General features: G+C 45.2%; 1 protein-coding gene across 1 annotated transcript; it reads right to left on the minus strand.

The window, feature by feature from the left end:
* Window positions 1-24,900, minus strand: trappc4 (trafficking protein particle complex subunit 4). Its single transcript, XM_070893130.1, has 5 exons — window positions 24,697-24,900; window positions 21,523-21,697; window positions 14,090-14,193; window positions 13,292-13,418; window positions 1-254 (listed from the first exon to the last, which is right to left on the minus strand). Exons 1-5 carry the CDS (start codon window positions 24,869-24,871, stop codon window positions 176-178), a joined length of 660 nt encoding a protein of 219 aa, XP_070749231.1. The 5' UTR covers window positions 24,872-24,900; the 3' UTR covers window positions 1-175.
* Window positions 24,901-26,283: the final 1,383 nt, after the last annotated feature.

A 26,283-nucleotide genomic window follows, 5' to 3' on the forward strand; every position in this document is an offset into this window, starting at 1 on the left:
TTGTTAACAGTGTATTTATTTCCCATATATACATAATACATATTACACTAGCCTTGTGTTCAGCTTTCTGCTCCACAAGTTTTTCTATTTCCAGTGCCTCTGAACACAAACAAAATATATACACAACAGCCCAACGCACCGAACACTCGGAAGGTTCGACAGTCTCCCGGGGAGATCAGGATCCTGCTCCGAAGGTTCCAGCCTTCTCTGCTATTTCCAAAGCCACTTTCAGATTCTGTTCAAAGAGATCACACCTGCAGGATAAAAGACACGTTTTAAATACAAAATGGACCAGATATAAGAAAGAATGTATTTTGAATTGGACTACACAAAGTTTCGATTAATAGCCCACAACTGAGTAAATATTCAAATCATGATATGGACACCCCAATACATTACATTTGCAGCCATTTCTGCTCCGTAAGCGTCTCCTAAAAGGGCAGCAAGAAGCTGACTCTGTCTAACTCCACCACTTATAGGGCCCAAGTTTCCACAAGAATAAGAAACGGGCACCCCTCCGAGCCGGGCGCCCGTTTTTCGCGCCTAAAAAAATCCTCGGTATTCTCCACCTACTTGCAGGTCCTCTGGCCCTCGGCGCAGCCAGCACGAGTTGTGGGGGGGCGGAGCTAGGTCCCTGCGCTGAAAACAGTGCCGGGACCTCTGCACATGCGCGCCACAGTGGGCACGCAAGTGCAGTAGCTCCAGGCGCCGAACTGTGTGGAAGGGGCCCGAAGCACGCAGCCCCTAGCCCTAGCTGAATGTCCTCACTGGGGCTGCGTGGATAAGGCTCCTCCCACGGCCAGCTCCTGCTCTCCCCCCCCCCACCCCCGACACTCACTCACTCACTCTTCTTTCCCCCCCCCCCCCCCCCCCCTCCCTCCCTCCCGGCTGCAGAATTCTCCCTGGCTGAAGCACTTTCACACAGGTAGAAAGATGGTTTATTTAATCTTTTCTTGGCTTATAAATGTTTATTCAGGTTGGATTTATTTGTATAATATTTGTAGAAGTATAAATACGGATTTATTGTAGAATTTAATGAGTTCCCTTCCCCCCCCTCCCCACCCACCTCGTTCTGGACGCCTAATTTTTTAATGTGTAGAACAGGTTTTTTTAGTTCTACAAAAATCTTCACTGGCTCCATTCTACTTTAGTTTGGAGTACGTTTTCACTGTGGAAACTTTGAAATCAGGCGTCAGTGGCCGGACACGCCCCCTTTTGAAGAAAAAATTCTGTTCCAAAGTAGAACTGTTCTACCTGACTAGAACTGCAGAAAAAAAAAATGTGGAGAATTGCGATTTCTAAGATAGTCCGTTCTCCACCAGTTGCTCCTAAAAATCAGGCGCAAATCATGTGGAAACTTGGGCCCATAATGTCTCCTGTCTGAGCATCTCTCAAGGTTGAGAATTCCCCATGGGGAAAACTAATGACGTGGATCAAATTCACATCCTACAAATTGCATGATGCACTGAAGCATTATTGCATTTCATCTACATAGTATAAGTATATATTTTTATTTTAAATTGAAGTTGATGAAATTCTTCTAATTGTCCCTTTATCCTCATTCGGGTCTCAGTGGACCATGTACCCTGCACCCGAGGGGCCAGGAAGCTGCCGCCTCGGCACTGTCCAAACAACATATTGGCCCAAACTTCCCGTCCTATGACACGATACTCAAGTTGGGTACCTACACACAACATGGCAATTGGGAACCACCATAGCACTAAGTAACCAGGTCTAAAGTGGATGTTTGATTTATATTGATGTAATCATGTCTCAGAAACATCTCAAAGAGACTTGACCACAAAAATCCAGGCGGACACTCTCAGTGCCGTGCTGAGGGAGTGGTTGGAAATAGTCATTGTGTAAAAAAGCGCTGAGAGATATCACATTTTTCGGATACAAATGTGCTTTGATTGCAAAACAAATAGAAACCATTCAACACCAACTGCTCGCTTTGTGTTGAAAACAATCGATTTAAGAGAACGTGCTTGGTAACGTGCATTTGGCTTGGACTCCGGCATCTTTTGCAGGGCTCAGGTCAGGTGCCAGTTTGTCTACAGTATTTGGACTGACAGTCCAGGTGCCAGTGAGTATTGATCGCTCACCACACGGGATGGTCCACAAGATGAAAGGGCGAGGATGGGCAACTGTCAGCCCAGGCCTATTTTAGTTGGACCCAATAAGGATGGCACTAGGTGTTGCCAGAACAGGAATCAGCACAAGTGCCCCCTCAATCAGAGGGTACCATTCATAAAAGGATCGAACACGAGGTACAACTCAAACTAAAAGCGTAGCACAAAACTAAATCAGGTTCCGATTATCCTGGTCAATGATGCAGTGGACGGCCTGCGGTGCCCACCGCTCACGGAAACAACCCAAGCAGACAAATATATTTCAGCAGCCTCTTCTTGTGAGCTCACCACGATAGAGACTGAAGGCTACGAGGGGGTTAGGTGAAACCTCATCTACAAGCTATACGGCTTAAACAGCCACCATGACTGCAGTGTATACTATCTACCGGACGCACTGCAGCAAGTCGCCAAGAATTCTTCAGCAGCATCTCCAGAACCCGCGATCTCCACCACGTAGAAGCTAATGGCAGAAGGTGTAAGGGAACACCATCACCTCCAGGTCACACACCATGGACATTTTTTTTAAAATTTGTTCCGGGGTGTGGGTGTTACTGGCAAGGCCGGCATTTATTGTCCTTCCCTAATTTACCTTCAAAAGGTGATGAGCCTCCTCCTTAAACCACTGCAGTCCTTGTGGTGAAGGTACTCCCAATGCAGTTAGGAAAGGAGTTCCAGGAATTTGACCCAGCAACGATGAAGCAATGGCCGATATACTTATCCAAGTCAGGATGGTGTGCAACTTGAAGGGGAACTTGTAGGTGATGGTGTTCCCGTGCCCCTGCTGCCCTTTTGTCCTTCTAGGTGCTGCGAAGCTACAATGCATCTTGTAGATGGTGCACACTGCAGCCACGATGCACCGGTGGTGGAGGGAGTGAATGTTGAAGGTGGTGGATGAGGTGCCAATCAAGCGGGCTGCTTTGTCCTGGATGGTGTCGAGCTTCTTGAGTGTTGTTGGAGCTGCACTCATCCAGGCAAGTCCCGACTATTGGCGTTCCTTCATTGTCACTGGGTCAAAATCCTGGAATTCTCTACCCAACAGCACTGTGAAAGAACAGGTATCTTCATGAGGAATGCAGTGGTTCTGTGAATGTTTAAAAATGTATAGAGACATTGAAGTTGAGAACGTGGGAATTGTATAGGGACAGTATAAGCTAACAAAGAATTCATGGAGGAATAGCCATGACATCTCAGACTCGAGATTGCAAAATGTTACAACACTAACACATATTGAAACAAAACCCACAAGCTTGCAGAAAAACCTCAAGGTCTTATTAAATCATGTTATTAACCTGAAACATTAACAGAAGGTCTTTGTTTAAAATCAGACCATACTTAGGTCGGCTTATGAGTGGACAAAGGGAAAGAGGGATCAAAAGGGATAGGCTGAACTAGGATGTCACTCTAGCCCTATCTTGTTCTCTTTTGCCGAAAATGTATAACAGTCGCCCCTTTACAATGTAACGTCACTTTGTCCGTAGGAAGTGGGTGCGATCTATCAGAGTTGCATTCCTTCTGTCTGATAAGGTCCCCGATCGGGATTTGCTTTTTAAATAAAAGCTTGCTTCGTTTAAAGCACAATCGGTATTCGACTCAGTGATTTCACTGAACCAGATTGAGAGAAAAGAATCTACATTTACATTTGGTGTCAGAAGTGGGATCTCAACGGACGACTGCCGAAAACTTGCGAATTAAGAGCCAGACTAGCCTTGGACGAGACGAGGGGAAAGTGGCCACTGGAGCGAGTATGATTTCAATACTGCTCCAGTTTCCCCCGGTTTCAAAAGTCTGAGGAAAGTTTAGCCACTCGCTGGTTCTCAGGTAGTGTCTGAACGAGATCCAGGACAATCTGGTGAATACCTTTCAAACTTAGAATAGGGATAGAGATAGGGAAATTGCGCGGTGACGCAAACCAAGCGGCGACTCGGAAAGATAGGTTCGAATAGGTAAGTCTGCCTGGGTTCGAGGCCCAGAGCCTGCCTGGGTTCGAGGCCCAGTGTCTGTGTGGGTTCGAGGCCCAAGTAGATCCGTGCGGCGACACGGAAAGTAGGGATAGTTAGAGCTAGATAGGGATAGATGATCAATCATGGATCCAAAAATTAAAAGGAAAGAAGAGAGACTCTTGTGAACGTCTGTTTTAAATGAGAAATGCTTGTGATTTTTACTGTAAAAAAAAAAAGCCGGGGAGTTGTGGTTTGTTTTAGCTCCACCCACTTTTTCAAACAGAAATGAACGTTTTTTTAAACCCTTCGTAGTGTTGTCCTGTATGTGGGAAGTTTAAGAGTGTGAACCTTATTAAATTACGTATAAATTACGGAGCCAGGAAATGCACAAAGGATAGGTTTGTTGAGTAAAAAAAAAAAGAAAAAAATACATGGTCCCGGTGGTTAAAAAAGGATTTGACATGCTCACTTACTTGTCGAAAGAAAACATTCAGAGAAGGCACAGCAAAACAACTGAGATGGATTCAAAAGGATAAAAAAATTATTATATTAAATAACACGACCTTGAGGCTGGAACAATTGAGATAACGAAAAGCAGTCCACAGCCTACGTGCCAGACTTCCCTCTAGTTATGGAAAAGACGAAAAAAAAGATGGAACGTACTAAATAGGTGCTGAAAAAAAATGTTCTGAGATTTTAAATTATGAGAAAAATTCCACTGCAGTCTAAAAAAATGCATCACTCTTGTCGAGTTGGCAGAAAAACTCCATTAAATTAGGGCTTTCATTGACAGAAGGAGGACATATTAAAAACCGTAGACGTCTTAAAGAAAGAGTGTGCGCACGAGAAATGTACTAAGAGTTCCATTGGGACCTCTGAGAAAGGTATCGATAGACTATGTAGATAAAATGGTTGGCTTTGCATTGACCGAGGCCGATGAATAAATTGAATTTCAGTAAACAAATAGCTATTAAAAATGTGTGGTCTCGTTTTAAATCAATTAAAAAAATATCTTTGGCAAGTACTTGAATAAGAAGTTAAAAAAATATTGGAGTTTAATCAAATGCTGCCTTTCCTGATGAAAAGATTTTTTTTTCAGATGGTTACGTGAAGTCACGTAATGACATCAGGTCTTCTTACAAACCTGTAAAGGAGTTAACCCTTTCCATTGACAGCCGTTTCATACTGAACATTATTAATTTAGATTTCTTAATAGAAAAAAGACTCACCTAACAGAGGAATGGTGCAATAGTCAGAATAAAAATAAAAACAGAACTAGCTTATGTAATAATACTTGCCTGATATAATAAAGAAATAGATACTCAAACAAAACAAATTGAAGAGTTAAAAGGCTAAGATAAATAAGCTGAAAGGGATCCACAAACCCAACTTAACCCTGACCTCCGATTTCACGGAGTGACCTCGACATGCATGGATATAATGCAGAATCAAGGGACCTGTGGGCCCTGGTAAAGCAAACCCTGAGCCCAACTGAGCATGCCCGATTTCTAACTCACCTAGGACGTGCTACTCATGATGCATTGTTGGTTACTCACCCTAACGATGTCCAGGATCGCCTAAACGCTATTTTTAATGCTCTCACCACGACCCTTCAGAAGCCCATCAGTATGGCCGCAGTATTAGAAACTAAACCCAAATGAGAAGAAACTGCCGATGAATTCATGGAAAGATTTATTGAAATATACGGAAGTCAATCAGGAGATAATGCCTTCAGGGCAGGAGAGGATTCTCCTCAATTCTGCGCTATCCTACTTCAGTGCCTGCCCTATTCGATTGCTCACGCTATCCGGACAAATAATATGAATTGGGCAGATAACAGTGAAGCCCAGATGGAAAGGGCAGTTAAATATTATTGGTAGGAAAAGAAAGGAGAGGGGGGAGGTGCCCCCCCAACCCGGGTCAAGACTGAATACGTGACTAGAAAGGAAGAGCTGCCTCGGGTGGAAGGACCAAAACCCGACCCAAGGGGATACCAGATGGAACCGCAGTGTTGCGTGCAGGGTTGGGTGGATAAACAGGGATACGGTTATATCAAACACCCAAATGGCCCGGGCCCTGCTAATTACGGACCGCCCTACTGTCCCCGGCCTGGTATGGGAAAGACGAGATGGATGCTTTATTTGTGGGCAAGAAGAACATTGGAATAGAAATTGTCCCTCCCGTCAGCACGAAAAAGGAAGAGGAAGAGGAGGGGGGCAAGGGGACGGGGATCTTACACTAACTTCTCCCAGAATAACCCCTTTGGCCAACCGTCCCCCGATTCGTATTGACTGCGTAGCTTGATTGTGCAGGGACCCTCCCCGGATGACGAACCGATGATATTGTTAAAAATTCGGAATGAGTGGCAACCCTTCTTGATAGATACGGGAGCCTTCATGTCTTCTGTACAATCAAAGCTTAAACTCCCCACCTCCACTGAAACATAGGGACTGTCAGGATTCCTGGGACAAGTCTCTACATTCCCGGTGTCAGAACCGGTTAAAATGGGTTACCAGGAAGAATCGGTGGAACATCGATTTGTTATCACAACCAATCTGGACTGTAACTTGATGGCTAGAGACCTCCTCTGCAAATTCCAGTTGCATTTAGAGTGTGGAGATGATGGGATTATTGTAAAACAAGGAACCCTTAAGCGGCAGTATTATACCACTAGAACCCCTCAGTGGTGGTCTCTGGACCTGCCGCAGGCACCCTATCACGTGACCCTAGCATACGATCCCAGTGGAAAGAATCAGGACCTGCAGAACTTTTATCAGGATCACGAAGGGGAAGTGAAGGAAATTCTATTAAGGGCTAGAGTGACTGGACCGGAAGGGAAGGCAGATTTTGTGGAAATGGACAGCCCCCAACGGTGGCACCACATATTACTCGTGAAGTATTACCTCCCCACCACGCTAAAGATTTGGGAGTTATGGTGCGCCAGGCTATAGACGAGGCTGACCCTACCAGCCGGGATGTGCAAATTGTAAAATGTGGCCGAACAGTCCAATTCCACGGGGACCCCGAGAAGGTCTTAACGACTCTGCAGCATCATACTGGCTCGGACATACCTGACTATGTGGATCCTCATGTGTGGGCAGAGGACCCCTCCCAAGTGGGTTATACTCCCATTGATCCGATTGAGATCCCAGTGCAGGGCAATGTGGACTGGCCCTCTATCCGACAGTACCCACTGAAATCACAGGCAATGCCGAGTATCCATCGAGCTTTGGAGGCTAGCCGAGTCGAACCAATTTGCCAGTTTCCAGTCCCTAGCACGGCTAAACAAATGCGACAGTGGTTGGGGATGATCAATTACTGCAGATCCTGGATCCCTAATGTTGCCCTGATGACTAAGCACCTCACCCCGTATACAAATAAGTAAGGCAGCTTTGAAATAGAAACCGCAGACGTCCAAGCCTTTAAGGAACGAAAGACAGCCCTGCTGCAAGCTCCGGCTTTGGGCCGGCCCCTCTATGACCGGCCCTTTCAACTGTATTGTACAATTCTGAAAGACTGTGCTACCGTTGTCTTAACATCTCTCACTCCGTAGCTGCCCTCCTGGGCCAACTGCAGACTCAACACCTTACCATGGCCAGGCAAAGCAGATATGAGATCTACTTACTGAATAATCCTAAACTGACCTTTCGGCACTGTGCTGCAATTAATCCGGCCTGTTTTCTTACTGAGCCGCCCCAAGATGAGGAAGAACCCAGTCATGATTGTTTATCTTTAATTCAAGAGGCCACATCAGTCAGGGAAGATTTAGTTGATGTATCAATATGGAAGATCCAGACTGTATTATGTATATTGACGGAAGGTCTTCTATTAATCCAGAAGGTACACGAATCTCAGGATACGCCATAGTAAGCCAGGAGAATCAGGTCTTGGAATCTGCCGCTTTTGAAACCGCCTATTCTGCCCAACAAGCTGAACTATTCGCCCTCACCCGAGCCTGTATCTTGGCCAAAGATCTCAAAGTCAATATCTATACCGACTCTAGGTATGCCTTTGGGGTGGCCCATGATTTCGGACAATTATGGAAAAATAGGGGATTCCTAACCTCACAGGGGAATGAGAATATCCCATAAGCAACTAGTATCTGATTTGTTGCAAGCCCTCATGCTTCCCAAGCACATTGCCATTGTTAAATGTACTGCCCACACCACCGGAAAATCCCCGGTTGATGATGAGTCAGACTAAAAATCCTGCAAAGGATAAGTTAGCCTCGGAAAAACCAATGCCAACCATCCAAGATGTTATTAAAGCACAGGAGGACGCTCCTGAAAAAGAAAAACTGTTGTGGAAAAATTATGGATGCACTTATGACAATGTTTCTAAACTCTGGACCACTCCCGCGGAACAGACTTGCATGTCTGACGAGTTGGCTCTATGGGTTATTGAATGTATGCATTTTGGTACTCATTGTGGAGCAAGGACAACAAGTGACACACTTTTGGCTACTTGGTGGCACCCTAGACTCCAGGCGCTCGCCCAGAACATCAGTAGTCGTTGCCTGGTTTGCCAGCAACATAATCCAGGGAAGGGAGTCCCCTGTGATTGGGGTAAAACGCCCCTACCCGAAGGTCCCTTTGAGACATTTCAGTTGGACTACATTGAGTTGCAAAAAGTTCAGTGTTACAAATATGTGTTAGTAATAGTAGATGTGTTTAGCAGATGGATTGAAGCCTACCCTACCCTGGACAATAAGGCTCAAACTGTTGTTAAGGTGTTAATGAGGGAAATTGTTCCTAGATATGGTATCTCAGCTCGACTGATGACCACCTATGTTCTTTCTCTGACTCAGGCTCTGCGACTAGCTCACAACCAGGTTCGAGAGGCTCACCTCGACCTCTCAGTTTTACCCGAATTGTCCCTCGTGGCAGCAGGGAAGTATGGATTCGGAAGGGATTAGAGCCACGATGGGAGGGGCCTTTTCAGGTGTTACTCACTACCTCCACTGCAGCCAAGGTTGAGGGGAAAAGTGCCTGGGTTCACCTGCACCACTACAAGCTCACCACCCTCTAACGAACCTATTTTACTGGTTATTCTAATTCCTGTTTCTGTTTCAGATTTCCTCTTCTCCATAGCTGAACAAGGCCGTTGACATCCTAACTGTAACATGGACCAGTTTGAACTTTTACCCGTAGTGATAGACAGCCAGCTACACCGACGGTGACCTAAGAAGAGAGACGGGAGAACCGAACTCTTTTAATCAGCAAAATAATTGGACTATTTATCTGAATCCTGAGCCATAAGATGAAACTGTGTCTGTATGCCACAGTCTGTATAATATGACAGTTTCGGCGCATGGGAGGGGAGACAGAGACGAGAGCTCCATGTAAACACCTTTTTGTACATGTTTTATGTTTATGTGCAAAATGGGAACTTTTCTAGATGTTGGGTGTGTTCACATTCCCTATACATTCCAAAGGGGGAATTCCTTTGCGCCCCATTCCACTAACCCTAACTGAGACTGTCAGATGGATTCAGAGCCAAACTATAAGAGGAGGGGGGCCAATACAAATACGAGAGAGGAAAGGCGGGTCAAAAGAGGGATCACAGAGATCAGGAGGAGTATCATACCGTTACCACATGAACGACCACGGGGAGGTCACCAAGTGGGAGAGTGCTGGAGACCCCATTAGTCAGACGTCCCAGGGATGGTACCAACCAACCTACGACTGTGGAAAGGAATCCCCATTCTTAGCTCTGACCAATACCTCGGGGATTGGGAGGCCAACCGGGGACATATGTCTAACCCGAAATGACACCAGTAACAAGGGACATAGCATAGGGTACAGCAATTGCCCACACAGTCTCAACCTCACCACAGGTGCACGAGTCACCATCCTCTCTCACCATCCGAATAACACAAGTGGAGGGTTGTGGGCCCAGTCCTGGGACCCGGAAGCAATATACTGCTGAAGCTCTGGAGGGCATCACAGCTAAAATGGTAGCAATAAGGACCGTAGCATTACAAAACCGAATGGCCCTCGATTACCTGTTAGCTGAGAAAGGGGGAACGTGTGCCCTGATAGGATCTGAATGTTGCACTTACATTCCTGATAGTTCAGAAAACATAACCAATCTCGCTGATCACATAAGAAGGGAGGTGAAGAAGTTATCCACACCAGCAGAAGGATCTAGCTGGTTTGATTGGCTATCAGATGGATCGTGGAGATCCTATCTAATTGTTGGTTGCCTTAACCTTTGTTATAAAGTAATGATGGCAAGGTTAGCAAACCCTCTTGTGGTCAAGGGCTCCCGAGTTATGATCCAACAAACTAAAGAACTACTCGACACTAACAACAATATGATTCAGGAAATAGAGTGCGAACGGCTGAATGCGATACTCCTGGAATAGTCACCAGGGTTATCATGGAATGATAAAAGGGGGGAATGTGAATGTTTAAAAATGTATAGAGACATTGAAGTTGAGAATGTGGGAATTGTATAGGGACAGTATAAGCTAACAAAGAATTCATGGAGAAATAGCCATGACATCTCAGACTCGAGATTGCGAAATGTTACAACATTAACACATATTGAAACAAAACCCACAGCTTGTAGAAAAACCTCAAGGTCTTATTAAATCATGTTATTAACCTGAAACATTAACAGAAGGTCTTTGTTTAAAATCAGACCATACTTAGGTCGGCTTATGGGTGGACAAAGGGAAAGAGGGATCAAAAGGGATAGGCTGAACTAGGATGTCACTCTAGCCCTATCTTGTTATCTTATGCCGAAAATGTATAACCGTCGTCCCTTTACAATGTAACGTCACTTTGTCCGTAGGAAGCGGGTGCGATCTATCAGAGTTGCATTCCTTCTGTCTGATAAGGTCCCCGATCGGGATTTGCTTTTTAAATAATAGCTTGCTTTGTTTAAAGCACAATCGGTATTCGACTCAGTGATTTCACTGAACCAGATTGAGAGAAAAGAATCTACATTTACAGTTCAAGAAGGCGGCCCATTACCACCTTCTCAAGGACAACTAAGGATGGGCAATAAATGCTAGCTTTGCCAGTGACTCCCACATCGCAAGATCAATATACTAAAATAATGTTATGGGCACTGGTCCTAGTACAACTAAGAGAGTTGGCCAAGTGTTGCAGATATTATTTTTGTATATCCAAGGAGTAAGGTGACAGACCACCAGATATGTGGTCTGTCACCCAAGTAGCATGGTCTGATGGATTATTTGTTCCTCCGCTATCCAAAAGACGAGGAGAACATGAGAAGGCTTGTGTCAATTCAGTGTGCTAATTGCTTTCGGAAGGAGACTCGTCTGACCCCTGGGCAATGCTAAGTTACCAGATATAAAAAATCACTGTGCAGAGAGTGGTGCATGAGGCCAACCGAGCTTGACAGAAATAATCGGTGAAGCTGTGAAAACCAAACAAGCACCTCTGACAATGCAGCACTCCTGCAGCACTGCACTAGTGTCTCAGTCTAAATGATCTGCTGAAAAACCTGTTTTGGAGCTCAAAACTACAAGCTTCTGACCCAGAGGAGAGAGTACCAATAACTGAGCACTCATAGAAAGCCTTCTTTAATTCAAGATTTAAAAAAAAACGACAAACAGGGGCAACTCAACCGAACTCTTCTACAACTCTACCTGTTAACGGCCAGCTCATACTCTGGTTAAACAGAAAACACACAAACACAATAATGCCACACAGCATTCAAATGTCTCCGTAATTTAGCCATTAATAAGCAGCTTGGAAAAAAATTATGTATCCGATGCATTCTATCATGTCATAGTATAAACAGGCAATTACACACATAATTACCTTCAGCAGAGAGGTCAATAACCAGGGGACATAGATTTAAAGTAATTGGTAGAAGGATTAAAGGAGAATTATTTCTTCACCCAGAGGGCGGTGGGGTCTGGAACTCACTGCCTAAAAGGGTGGTAGAGGCAGAAACTCTCACCATATTGGATGTGTACTTGAAGTGCCGTAACCGACAGGGCTACGGACCAAAAGCTGGAAAGTGGGATTAGGCTGGATAGCTCTTTGTCAGCTGGCACAGACACAATGAGCCGAATGGGCTCCTCCTATGTTCTAAATTTCTATGACTCTAAAACATTCATTTTATTTAACAAAAAAGTGAACATTCAGAAAATGTACCACTGCCCTAAAAAGCGCAATGCCCCAAAATTGTGCACAACCACGTGAACAAAAAGTGGAAACCTTTTAAATTCAATGGCGAGCACTGTCCTCTCTACCTACTGGGCTTCCTGGACCACCCACCGGTTTACAGCAGAGCATGAGCAGGCACGTGATCTACCTCGCCCGGACAACACTTTAGTCCCACACTCCTGATCTTTGGGCACCCTGTGCGGAGGGGAGCGGGCAGGTCGGAAGGCCTCCTCGTAGGACTGCTCCTGGGCATGGCCAAGGGGGCCATCAGCCGGCCCAGGCAGCGGGCGGTCGTTCAGCCCGACTGCTTGCCTCTCTTCCGCGGTTACATCCGAGCCAGGGTGTGCCTGGAGATGGAGCACGCGGTGTCCACCGGTACGCTCGCGGCCTTCCGCAAGAGGTGGGCGCCGGAGGGACTGGAGTGCATCATCACCCCCAGCAACCAAATTTAAATTTGATTACTATTGCTTAAAGTTTAATTTGTCTATGTTTGGCGGTTTTAGTGCCCCCGCCCGCCCCCCCCTCCCCCCCACCACACCAAAACACAAATTATACAACTGCCCTTGGAAAAAAAAACACTCAAAGGTGGGCCACAGCAGCCTGCAGCAAACAAGTCTTCATCAGACTTCCCTTCCGTGTGGTAGCACCCGGGATCCATTTGGCTCTTTCTTCAAAACAGCAGGTTTTTAAAAACAAAAGTCGTTTTGACAGTGGGCAATGTTAAAAGTCAGAAAAATGACTCTATCCTACTGTTACTAGTGGCAGGAACAGATGGCAAGTTAAAGGAGCAATGCAGCAGACAACAGCAGTGACTCCAATGGTCGTTGATGCTGTGCCACTTCTGAATTGGTTCTGGTGTAAAATCTACTTCAGAGATGGTTTTACCGGAAGCTGATACCTAGTTTAGAATCAAAACAGCAGGTCGGGTGGTTGACAAAACAGCACAAGATGTGGGTCGGAACCTACAGCCAACACTTCACTGGACAGATTGGTGGAGAGCCAGTGTCCCTTCCCAGATATAAAATCTATACATCTGTAGTTCCCTTTTACACACAGTGTGTTTCGGCCGTACCTGATTGGCATCTCGAGAGAGTAGAATGGATTTTTAAGAGCAAAGTCTGAATAAATTTCATAAATCTTCCGGAGGAGGGAATCAATTCCAGCTTGTCGAGGGTCTGCCAACACAATGAACTTAATTCCTTTAACATTGAAGGAAAAAAAAAGAATTAAACACAGAACACGCAGTCAGAATAACTCACTTTAAAGAGGAACTTCAGCCCGACAGCAATAATCGTCCAGGACAGTGCTACAAGAGCTACTGGTGTGTTATATTGAGAATCCTGTCAGAATGGAAATTAGCAACATGACTGGTATTGATTCTCAACTACCTTGTACAATGGGAGGTGAGGACATATAGAACAGAATCGTAGAATGATACAGCACAGGCCATTTGGCCCATCGTGCCTGTGCTATCCAATTAGTCCCAATCATTTGCTCTTTTCCCCATAGCTCTGTAAATGTTTTCCCTTCAAAGTATTTATGCAATTTTTTGTTTGGAAAGTTATCTTTCAGGCAGAGCATTCCAACAATTTGCGGTGTAAGAACAACATTTCCTCATGCTACCTCTGGTTCTTTTGCCAATCACTGGAGACCGACCCGTCTGCCACTAGAAACAGTTTCTCCTTACTAACTCTTATCAAAACCATTTATGATTTTGAACACTTCCACCAAAACAAGTAGAGGGGACAAAATGGATGCCCTGGCCCAACAATGTAATCGAATTATCCTTTCTATAGTTATGGAGAGAGGGAGACATGGAGGAAATAGTCTGAAGCTTTGGAAATAGGAAACATTAGGCTATGCTATTTACCGGTCAGTGTTTGGAAACAATGCAGTTTGAAGGTGTCGGTTTCCAGCACTTCGATCCCAGAACTTCCAGGCTCCGGAGATAACTGGGAACCAATTGCAAACAACCTGCGAATATAAACAGAGCTTACTTAGGGTCTGATACAGGTACAAAAAGCCTCAAAACATAAAAGCAGAGCCCATTAATTAAAGCACCTCCCAAACCCGTGACCTCTACCACCTAGAAGGACAAGGGCAGTAAGCACATGGGAACACCATCACCTCCACATTCCCCTCCAAGTCACACACCATCCTGACCTGGAAATACATTGGCCATTCCTTCATCGTTGCTCGGTCAAAATCCTGGAACTCCCTCCCCAATAACACTGTGGGAGCACCTTCACCACACGGACTGCAGCGGTTCAAGGCGGCAGCTCACCACCACCTTGTGGGGTAATATACTAGCATGGATTGAGGATTGGTTAGTGGTCAGAAAACAGAGAGTAGGAATAACCGGGTCATTTTCAGGGTGGCAGGGTTGGGTGCCGCAAGGATCAGTGCTTGGACCTCAGCTATTCACAATCTATATCAATAATATGGATGAGACCACCAAATGTATCCAAGTTTGCTGATGATACAAAGCTAGGTGGGTATGTAAGTTGTGAGGAGGATGCAAAGAGGCTTCAAATTGATACAGACAGGCGAAATTAATGGGCAACAACATGGCAAATGGAATATAATGTTGGGAAATGTGAAGTTATCCACTTTGGTAGGAAAAATAGAAAAGCAGAATTATTTTTTAAATGGAGATTGGGAAATTTTGGTATTCAGACGGATCTGGATGTCCTTGTTCAGGAATCATTGAAAGTTAACATGCAAGTACAGCAAGAAAATGGTAAGTTTGCCTTTTTACAAGATGATTTGAGTATAAGAGCAAAGACATCTTATTATACAGGACCCTGGCCCTGGTGGGACCGCATCTAGAGTATTGTGCACAGTTTTGGTTTCCTTATCCAAGGAAAGATACACCTGCCATAAAGAGAGTGCAATGAAGGTTCACCAGACTGATTCCTGGGATGGGGGATTGTCCTATGAGGAGAGATTGAGTAGACGAGGCCTATATTCTCTAGAGTTTAGAAGAATGAGAGGTGATGTAATTGAAACATACAAAATTCTTACAGGGCTTGACAGGTAGATGCAGGGAGGATGTTTCCTCTGGCCGGGAAGTCTAGAACCAGTGGTCAGCCATTTAGGATTGAGATGAGGAGGAACTTCTTCACTCAAAGGATGGTGAATCTTTGGAATTCTCTACCCCAGCGGGCTGTGGCGGCTCAGTCTTTTGAGTCTATTCAAGAAAGAGAGAGATCGATAGATTTTTGAATATTAAGGGAATCAAGGGATATGGAGACAGTGCAGGAAAGTGGAGTTGAGGTAGAAGATCAGCCACGATCTTATTGAATGGTGGAGCAGGCTCGAGGTGCCGAATGGCCTACTCCTAATTCTTATGTTCTCAAGGGCAATTAGGGATGGGCAATAAATGCTGGTCTTACCAGCGACGTGCACATCCCGGAGCGAATAAAAAAAGTGTCTATTCATGCTCTTAACACTGAGCAACAGTACAGCAGCATTCAGCGTGTCAGTGGTAGATGCGTTATACATAAAAGCTTTATGGAGATCTCGGGAAACTTTAGATTAAATTACTTCCCTGACTATATTGGTCCTTTGCACAAGTTACACCGAACTTGGACAATGGCAATGTTCAAGTAAACTCTTTTCAGAGCATTCAAATGAACTCTCAGTCACCACCATTAGAGATACAACGCGAACTCTTAGTGACAAATTCACAACAGTCTAATTTCCAGCTGGCATCACTCTATTTTGGAAGTTTAATAAAGACATCTCACTTCCTCAGGGGCAAGAATGGGCTGGAAACTTGCTCTGAGCTCCATCAATGCTGCTACAGGGTAGACAAGAACAACCCGAGGTAACCGGCGGTCTAGGAAAGTGCCTGGGCTTCTCAAGTGGCACAGATGAGACAGATAATGAACCTGATGGGAAATTGTAGGGTTAGATGCAAACCCTGCCACTCAGGGCAGCACAATGCTGCACTATCACTTCTGGTCAGATGGTTGAGCGTTTGAGCCCCATACACCTTAGTGTATAGTGCAGGCTGGCATTCTAGCACAGTGCTGAGGAAGTGTTGCACTTCTGGAGGCGTTGACTTTCGGACGAGACATTACACAGATGCCCATTATATGTTGAGATGGGCATCAAAGGCTTTAATAGGAAAACCGTAGAGCAGGTCTTATCATCATCGTCATAGGCAGTCCCTCGGAATCGAGGAAAACTTGCTTCCACTCTTAACATGAGTTCTTAGGTGGCTGTACAGTCCAATGCGAGAACCACAGTCTCTGTCACAGGTCGGACAGATAGTCGTTGAGGGAAGGGGTGGGTGGAACTGGTTTGCCGCACGCTCTTTCCGCTGCTTGCGCTTGATTTCTGCATGGTCTCGGCGACGAGACTCGAGGAGCTCAGCGCCCTCCCGGATACAGTTCCTCCACTTAGGGCAGTCTTTGGCCAGGGACTCCCAGGTGTCAGTGGGGATGTTCTTTTTCTTTATTAGTCAGTAACTTTTAACATTGTTGTCGGCAATTTAAGTGTATCTAAGGGTTAAGTCATGGCAGGACAGCTCGGTCACGTGATATGCTCCTCCTGTACCATGTGGGAACACGGGGACAACACCAGTGTCCCTGACGACTACATGTGCGGGAAGTGTGTCCACCTCCGGCTACTGATGGTCCGCGTTGCGGAGTTGGAGCTGAAGGTGGATTCACTCTGGAGCATCCACGATGCTGAGAATGACGTGAGTATCACATGTAGCGAGTTGGTCTTACCGCAGGAGAAGGGTACACAGCCAGCGAGGGAATGGAAGACCAGCAGGAAGAGTAGTGCAAGGAAGGTAGTGCAGGGGTCCCCTGTGGTCATCCCACTGCAAAACAGATACACTGCTTTGAGTGCTGTTGAGGGGGATGACTCATCAGGAGTGGGCAGCAGCAGCCAAGTTCATGGCACCGTGGCTGGTTCTGTTGCACAGGAGGGCAGGAAAAAGAGTGGGCGAGCGATAGTGATAGGGGATTCAATTGTAAGGGGAATAGATAGGCGTTTCTGCGGCCGCAACCGAGACTCCAGGATGGTATGTTGCCTCCCTGGTGCAAGGGTCAAGGATGTCTCGGAGCGGGTGCAGGACATTCTAAAAAGGGAGGGAGGACAGCCAGTTGTCGTGGTGCACGTTGGTACCAATGACATAGGTAAAAAAAGGGATGAGTTCCTACGAAATGAATTTAAGGAGCTAGGAGCTAAATTAAAAAGTAGGACCTCAAAAGTAGTAATCTCGGGATTGCTACCAGTGCCACGTGCTAGTCAGAGTAGGAATCGCAGGATAGCTCAGATGAATACGTGGCTTGAGCAATGGTGCAGCAGGGAGGGATTCAAATTCCTGGGGCATTGGAACCAGTTCTGGGGGAGGTGGGACCAGTACAATCCGGACGGTCTGCACCTGGGCAGAATCGGAACCAATGTCCTCGGGGGAGTGTTTGCTAGTGCTGTTGGGGAGGAGTTAAACTAATATGGCAGGGGGATGGGAACCAATGCAGGGAGATAGAGGGAAACAAAAAGGAGGCAAAAACAAAAGACAGAAAGGAGATGAGGAAAAGTGGAGGGCAGAGAAACCCAAGGCAAAGAACAAAAAGGGCCATTGTACAGCAAAATTCTAAAAGGACAGAGGGTGTTAAAAAAACAAGCCTAAAGGCTTTGTGTCTTAATGCAAGGAGTATCCGCAATAAGGTGGATGAATTAACTGTGCAAATAGATGTTAACAAATATGATGTGATTGGGATTACGGAGACGTGGCTCCAGGATGAGCAGGGCTGGGAACTCAACATCCAGGGGTATTCAACATTCAGGAAGGATAGAATAAAAGGAAAAGGAGGTGGGGTAGCATTGCTGGTTAAGGAGGAGATTAAGGCAATAGTTAGGAAGGACATTAGCTTGGATGATGTGGAATCTATATGGGTAGAGCTGCAGAACACCAAAGGGCAAAAAACGTTAGTGGGAGTTGTGTACAGACCTCCAAACAGTAGTAGTGATGTTGGGGAGGGCATCAAACAGGAAATTAGGGGTGCGTGCAATAAAGGTGCAGCAGTTATAATGGGTGACTTTAATATGCACATAGATTGGGCTAACCAAACTGGAAGCAATACGGTGGAGGAGGATTTTCTGGAGTGCATAAGGGATGGTTTTTTAGACCAATATGTCGAGGAACCAACTAGGGGGGAGGCCATCTTAGACTGGGTGTTATGTAATGAGAGAGGATTAATTAGCAATCTCGTTGTGCGAGGCCCTTGGGGAAGAGTGACCATAATACGGTGGAATTCTGCATTGGGATGGAGAATGAAACAGTTAATTCAGAGACCATGGTCCAGAACTTAAAGAAGGCTAACTTTGAAGGTATGAGGCGTGAATTGGCTGGGATGGATTGGCGAATGATACTTAAGGGGTTGACTGTGGATGGGCAATGGCAGACATTTAGAGACCGCATGGATGAACTACAACAATTGTACATTCCTGTCTGGCATAGAAATAAAAAAGGGAAGGTGGCTCAACCGTGGCTATCAAGGGAAATCAGGGATAGTATTAAAGCCAAGGAAGTGGCATACAAATTGGCCAGAAATAGCAGCGAACCTGGGGACTGGGAGAAATTTAGAACTCAGCAGAGGAGGACAAAGGGTTTGATTAGGGCAGGGAAAATGGAGTATGAGAAGAAGCTTGCAGGGAACATTAAGACGGATTGCAAAAGTTTCTATAGATATGTAAAGAGAAAAAGGTTAGTAAAGACAAACGTAGGTCCCCTGCAGTCAGAATCAGGGGAAGTCATAACGGGGAACAAAGAAATGGCGGACCAATTGAACAAGCACTTTGGTTCGGTATTCACGAAGGAGGACACGAACAACCTTCCGGTTATAAAAGGGGTCGGGGGGTCTAGTAAGGAGGAGGAACTGAGGGAAATCCTTATTAGCCGGGAAATTGTGTTGGGGAAATTGATGGGATTGAAGGCCGATAAATCCCCAGGGCCTGATGGACTGCATCCCAGAGTACTTAAGGAGGTGGCCTTGGAAATAGTGGATGCGTTGACAGTCATTTTCCAACATTCCATTGACTCTGGATCAGTTCCTATGGAGTGGAGGGTAGCCAATGTAACCCCACTTTTTAAAAAAAGGAGGGAGAGAGAAAACAGGGAATTATAGACCGGTCAGCCTGACATCGGTAGTGGGTAAAATGATGGAATCAATTATTAAGGATGTCATAGCAGTGCATTTGGAAAGAGGTGACATGATAGGTCCAAGTCAGCATGGATTTGTGAAAGGGAAATCATGCTTGACAAATCTTCTGGAATTTTTTTGAGGATGTTTACAGTAGAGTGGATAAGGGAGAACCAGTTGATGTGGTATATTTGGACTTTCAGAAGGCGTTCGACAAGGTCCCACACAAGAGATTGATGTGCAAAGTTAGAGCACATGGGATTGGGGGTAGTGTACTGACATGGATTGAGAACTGGTTGTCAGACAGGAAGCAAAGAGTAGGAGTAAATGGGTACTTTTCAGAATGGCAGGCAGTGACTAGTGGGGTACCGCAAGGTTCTGTGCTGGGGCCCCAGCTGTTTACACTGTACATTAATGATTTAGATGAGGGAATTAAATGTAGTATCTCCAAATTTGCGGATGACACTAAGTTGGGTGGCAGTGTGAGCTGCGAGGAGGATGCTGTGAGGCTGCAGAGCGACTTGGATAGGTTAGGTGAGTGGGCAAATGCATGGCAGATGAAGTATAATGTGGATAAATGTGAGGTTATCCACTTTGGTGGTAAAAACAGAGAGACAGACTATTATCTGAATGGTGACAGATTAGGAAAAGGGGAGGTGCAAAGAGACCTGGGTGTCATGGTACATCAGTCATTGAAGGTTGGCATGCAGGTGCAGCAGGTGGTTAAGAAAGCAAATGGCATGTTGGCCTTCATAGCAAGGGGATTTGAGTACAGGGGCAGGGAGGTGTTGCTACAGTTGTACAGGGCATTGGTGAGGCCACACCTGGAGTATTGTGTACAGTTTTGGTCTCCTAACCTGAGGAAGGACATTCTTGCTATTGAGGGAGTGCAGCGAAGGTTCACCAGACTGATTCCCGGGATGGCGGGACTGACCTATCAAGAAAGACTGGATCAACTGGGCTTGTATTCACTGGAGTTCAGAAGAATGAGAGGGGACCTCATAGAAACATTTAAAATTCTGACGGGGTTAGACAGGTTAGATGCAGGAAGAATGCTCCCAATGTTGGGGAAGTCCAGAACCAGAGGTCACAGTCTAAGGATAAGGGGTAAGCCATTTAGGACCGAGATGCGGAGGAACTTCTTCACCCAGAGAGTGGTGAACCTGTGGAATTCTCTACCACAGAAAGTTGTTGAGGCCAATTCACTAAATATATTCAAAAAGGAGTTAGATGAGGTCCTTACTACTAGGGGAATCAAGGGGTATGGTGAGAAAGCAGGAATGGGGCACTGAAGTTTCATGTTCAGCCATGAACTCATTGAATGGCGGTGCAGGCTAGAAGGGCCGAATGGCCTACTCCTGCACCTATTTTCTATGTTTCTATGTTTCTATGTTGCACTTTATCAGGGAGGCTTTGAGGGTGTCCTTGTAACATTTCCGCTGCCCACCTTTGGCTCGTTTGCCGTGAAGTTCAGAGTAGAGCGCTTGCTTTGGGAGTCTCGTGTCTGGCATGCGAACTATGTGGCCTGCCCAGCGGAGTTGATCAAGTGTGGTCAGTGCTTCAATGCTGGGGATGTTGGCCTGGTCGTGGACGTTAACGTTGGTGTGTCTGTCCTCCCAGGGGATTTGTAGGATCTTGTGGAGACATCGTTGGTGGTATTTCTCCAGCGACTTGAGGTATCTACTATACGTGGGCCATGTTTCTGGAGGGCGGGTGTTACTACAGCCCTATAGACCACGAAACTACCACATTGTTGTAAAAACCCATCTGGTTCACTAATGTCCTTTAGGGAAGGAAATCTGCTGTCCTTACCCAATCTGGCCTATGTGTGATTCCAGAAGCACAGCAATGTGGTTGACTCTTAACCGCCCTTTGAAATGGCCCAGCAAGCCACCACCTTCTCGAGGGCAATTAGGGATGGGCAATAAATACCAGCCTTGCCAGCAACACCCACAACCTGTGAATTAATTTTTTAAATCCATAACTATTTGAACCAGGAGGCTAATCTTAGGGGGAAAATATAGCAAAATAGAAGAACCACCAGCAGAGTAACAAGAAACTACATCCCAAGGTTCACAGCCCATGTGAAACATCCTGTAATTCCAAGCATCAGTGAGTTTTTTTCTGTTACAAAACTTACGAGTGAAACATGGAGGCCAACATTAATTTCTCATTGGACGTCAGACGAGGGCGCCCAAAACGGATCGCCAAAGGGTAATTGAAAGAGGTATTCAGATACTCCAGCACGTCCCTGTTATCAGTCATGTACCTTCCATTTACGTCAAACCCATTAATTGAAAGCACAGCGTATCCAACTGGGGAGGGGGGAAAGCAGAAAGAATATAAAATTGAAACACCAAAATACTATTCAAAGCTTACATGCACACACGCATCATAGTTAGACTTGGTCAGTAAAAATAGTTTAAAATTCTGCAGTCAGCACAAGTACTTTAAAGAATAATTACTTGTAGCTTGCTGGTAGGAACAGCAACAAAATCTACACCTGAAACTGTAACATTTAGATTACATTTAAATTTAGGACTCCTCTTGCCCATGAAAAACTCAAGAGCAATGGAGTGCTGAGTCCTACATCTGTGCTAGGAACATCGGAACACAAGTAGGTCATTTAACCCCTCGAGCCTGTTTCACTATTCATTGAGATCAAGGCTGATCTGCATGAATTACTGTTGCTGATCACAATCCAGTGCCTCTGCTGAAAATGTGTATGTGTGAATGTTGGGCTGGGACAGGATCTGACACAGCCGTGATGCCACACTAACAGAGAGAGTCTAGGTTCATCCACGAACGACAGCCACTGTAATGGGGAACTAGAAACCAACTGGCACCCACGGAGCAAAATGACAAGTCAGGAGGAAACAAGCCATAAAAATATTGCAAGTATTTAATAGAGCTGCTACCCTTCAATTAACTAAAATACCCAAACACAAAAAAGCTAGGATATAGATTCACATCTCAATGTAATATTAGATAGAATATATAGCACAGAAACAGGCGATTCGGCCCAACCAGTCCATGCCAGTGTTTATGCTCCACTCGAGTCTCCTCCCATTGTTCCTCATCTAAATCTATCAGCATAACCCCCTATTCCCTTCTCCCTCATATGCCTGTCTAGCCTCTCCTTAAATGCATCGATATTATTCGCTTCAACCACTGCCTGTGGTAGCGAGTTCCACATTCTCACCACTCGCTGGGTAAAGAAGTTCCTTCTGAATTCCCTATCGGATTTCTTGGTGACTAACTTATATTGATGGCCTCTAGTTTTGCTCTTCCCCACAATATTGCTAATACAGTAAACAACCCGAAACACCCATCTCCAAACTAACCCAAATCTACCACTACAGATACAAGGGATGGGGTTTAGTTGGGGAATGATACTTTTCACTGACACATCTCCCCAATTTCTAGCTCGAGTTCTAGAAATTTAAAATAAAAGATCGTGAAATCTATTAGAAATGTGATGGCTAAAGGATAACTACCATTATGATTTAAACATCAGTGTCTCCCTGACAGCGGAGGCAGCGCGAGCCTGGAGCAGCTGGAGAGAGATTTAAACATCAGCGTCTCCTGACAATGGAGGCAGCTCAAGCCTAGAGCAGCTTGAGAGAGATTTAAACATCAGCGTCTCCTGACAACGGAAGCAGCTCAAGCCTGGAGCAGCTGGAGAGATTTAAACATCAGCGTCTCCTGACAACGGAGGCAACTCGAGCCTGGAGCTATTACAGGTCCTAGCAAGAGGACAAAATTAAAAATAAAAAGTAATAAAATTATGACATCACAAGGATGGAGAACAATGATTGGTTCTTCCATATTAACTGAATCACTGGACAGGGACTGAATCTTAAAGACAGCTAATAACTGATTTAATTTGATTGAATTGCTGATTTTCTAATTTTAACTTAATTTATAATTATGGTATATTATTTCATTTTGTTTAATTATAATTAACCTTTATTATACTGATTTTACTATTGTATTCTCCTTATTGAATTTCTTGAATTTGAATTTCTTTTTTTTTTTTTAAATAGTTTTTTTTCACCTGTGTCTATCTGCGTGTGAATTTTGGCTGCCACTTCTGACCAGAGCCTTTAACTTCTTTACACTTCCTTCTCACACTCTTTCTCTCTTTCCCTCAATGGTCAATATCTAACATGTTGTAAAATTGTTGTGAAGCACCTTAGGACCTTTTAGTATGGTTAAAGGTGCTATATAATGTAGCCAAGTTTACTGATGATACAAAGATGGGTGGGAAAGCAAATTGCGAGGACACAAAAAATCTGCAAAGGGATATAGACAGGCTAAGTGAGTGGGCAAAAATCTGGCAGGTGGAGTTTAATGTGGGAAAAATGTGAGGTTATCCACTTTGGCAGAAATAATAGGAAAGCTAATTAGAATTTAAATGGAGAAAAACTGCAAAGTGCAACAGTAGAGAGAGACCTGGGGGTCCAAGTGCATGAAACACAAAATGTTAATATGCAGGTACAGCAAGTAATCAGGAAGCAAATGAAATGCTGGCCTTTAGTGAAAGGGGTATAGAGTATAAAAGCAGAGAAGTCCTGCTACAACTGGACAGGGTATTGGTGAGGACACCTGGAGTACTGCATACAGTTTTGATCTCTATTTAAGGAAGGATATAGTTGCATTGGAGGCAGTTCAGAGAAGGTTCAGTCGGTTGATTCCGGAGATGAGGGGGTTGACTTATGAAGATAGGTTGAGCCTCTATTCATTGGAGTTCAGAAGAATGAGAGGTGATCTTATCGAAACGTATAAGATAATGAAGGGGTTCGACAAGGTGGATGCAGAGAGGATAATTTCCACTCCTAGGGGAAACTAAAACTAAGGGACATAGTCTTAGAATGAGGTGCCGCCTATTTAAAACTGATGAGGAGGAATTTCTTCTCTCTGAGGGTTGTAAATCTGTGGAATTCTCTGCCCCAGAGAGCTGAGGAGGCTGGGTCATTGAATATATTCAAGGCGGAGATAGACAGATTTTTGATCGATAAAGAAGTAAAGGGTTTAGGAGAGCGGGCAGGGAAGTGGAGCGGAGTCCATGATCGGATCAGCCAGGATCTTATTGAATGGCGGAGCAGGCTCGAGGGGCCAAATGGCCTATAAATAAAAATGATTTATAAATAAAACTGATTAATAATTTTCTAAGATGTCTGACTGACTGTCAGCTTGACAATAGCAGCTGTAAAAAGGACGTAGTTTGAAGCCACTTGATGTGCCACTGGCTGGGCTAGGCCCAGGCTGACCGGGACCTTTCCTGACAGCAGGAGCCGCCCCCCGGCCTCACCTTTGATGCCGTCCCTCTGGCCGAAAGACACCACCACCCGCTCGTCGTACACCTTCAGCACCAGGTCGAGCGGGTAGCTGAAAGTCTTCTCCACGTCGGTGCGGGGCGAGTAGTTGTCGTGCTGGTAAACCAGACCGCCAGCTTTGTTCACCACATAGACGCTGAAAACCACCATCTTGGCGCCGCGCGGGGAGCTGCTGGGAAATGTAGTCCCTCCCAAGGCGGCATAATAAAGTGCCTACAACTCCCGGGGGGGGGGGGCACCGCGCAGGTGGGGGATGCTGGGAAATGTAGTCCTGGCAGCTGAGCAACAGAGCGCCTACAACTCCCAGGAGGGCAACGCGCGCACCTGGCCCCCTCAATCATTGGAATGATAAAAAGAAAGTCTTGCATTTATATAGCGCCTTTTATGACCACCAGACGTCCCAAAAGCGCTTTACAGCAAATGAAGTACTTTTGAAGTGTAGTCACTGTTGCAATGTAGTCCCTCCCAAGGCGGCATAATAAATTTGCACACCGCAAGCTCCCACAAATCAGATAATTTTTAGTTTTTAGTGACATTTCACTACGTTAAAGGTGCTATATAATTCAATTTGTTATTGCCAGGCCACCAGGGAGAAATCCCCTGCTCTTCTTCAAACAGATCTTCTACATCCACTTGAGAGAGAGAGCAGACAGGGCCTTGATTTAATGTCTCATGCAAAATATAGCACCTCTGACAGTGGAGCACTCCCTCAGTATTGGTGCTGGGTTTTGAGCTTAAGTCTCTGGATTTTGAGCTCAAGTCTCTTGAGTGGGACTTGAACCCACACCTTCTGACTTAAGAGGCAAGAGTGCTACTCACTGAGCCAGGCTGACACCTGGCACTTGGCTGATACAGCACAGAAGGAGGCTATTTGGCCCATTGTACCTGTGCCAGCCCTTGCAAAGAACTACACAATTAGTCGCACTCTCTGCCTCTGTTCCCATAGCCCTGTACTTTTATCCTTTCAAGTATTTATCCAATTCTCTTTTAAATGTTACTATTCAATCTGCTTCCACCATCCTTTCAGGCATAACAGATCACAAGAACTCACTGTGTAAAAAGGAATCCTTTTGCCAATTCTCTTAAATCTGTGTCCTCTGGTTACTGACCCCCTCTGCCATTGGAAACAGTTTCTCCTTATTTACTCTTATCAAAACCGGTCATGATTTTGAAAACCTCTATCAAATCTCCTCTTAACCATCTCTAAGGAGATCAACCCAACTTCTCAAGTCTCTCCACATCCCTGGCACTGTTCTAGTAAATCTGTTCTGCACTCTCTTCACATCCTTCCGAAAGTATGGTGTCCAGAATTGAACACAACACTCCAACTGAGGCCTAACACATGTTTTATAAAGTTTTATGAAGGTTTTTCAAGGAGCAGCTTCTACTCTTGCACCAATGGTTAAAGAGGCATCTTGAAACATCTCTTCTTAGATGGTCCCTCAAATCGAGGATGACTTGCTTCCACGCCAAAAGGGGATGAGTTCACAGGTGTTTCAATGAAGGACCTAATATTCCAGGTCCTGAACTACATGTTGAAGTGTGGAAGATGCCTGTGCATG

This window comes from Pristiophorus japonicus, chromosome 11 (genome assembly GCF_044704955.1).
Source record: "Pristiophorus japonicus isolate sPriJap1 chromosome 11, sPriJap1.hap1, whole genome shotgun sequence".
Taxonomy (NCBI): Eukaryota; Metazoa; Chordata; class Chondrichthyes; family Pristiophoridae; genus Pristiophorus; species Pristiophorus japonicus.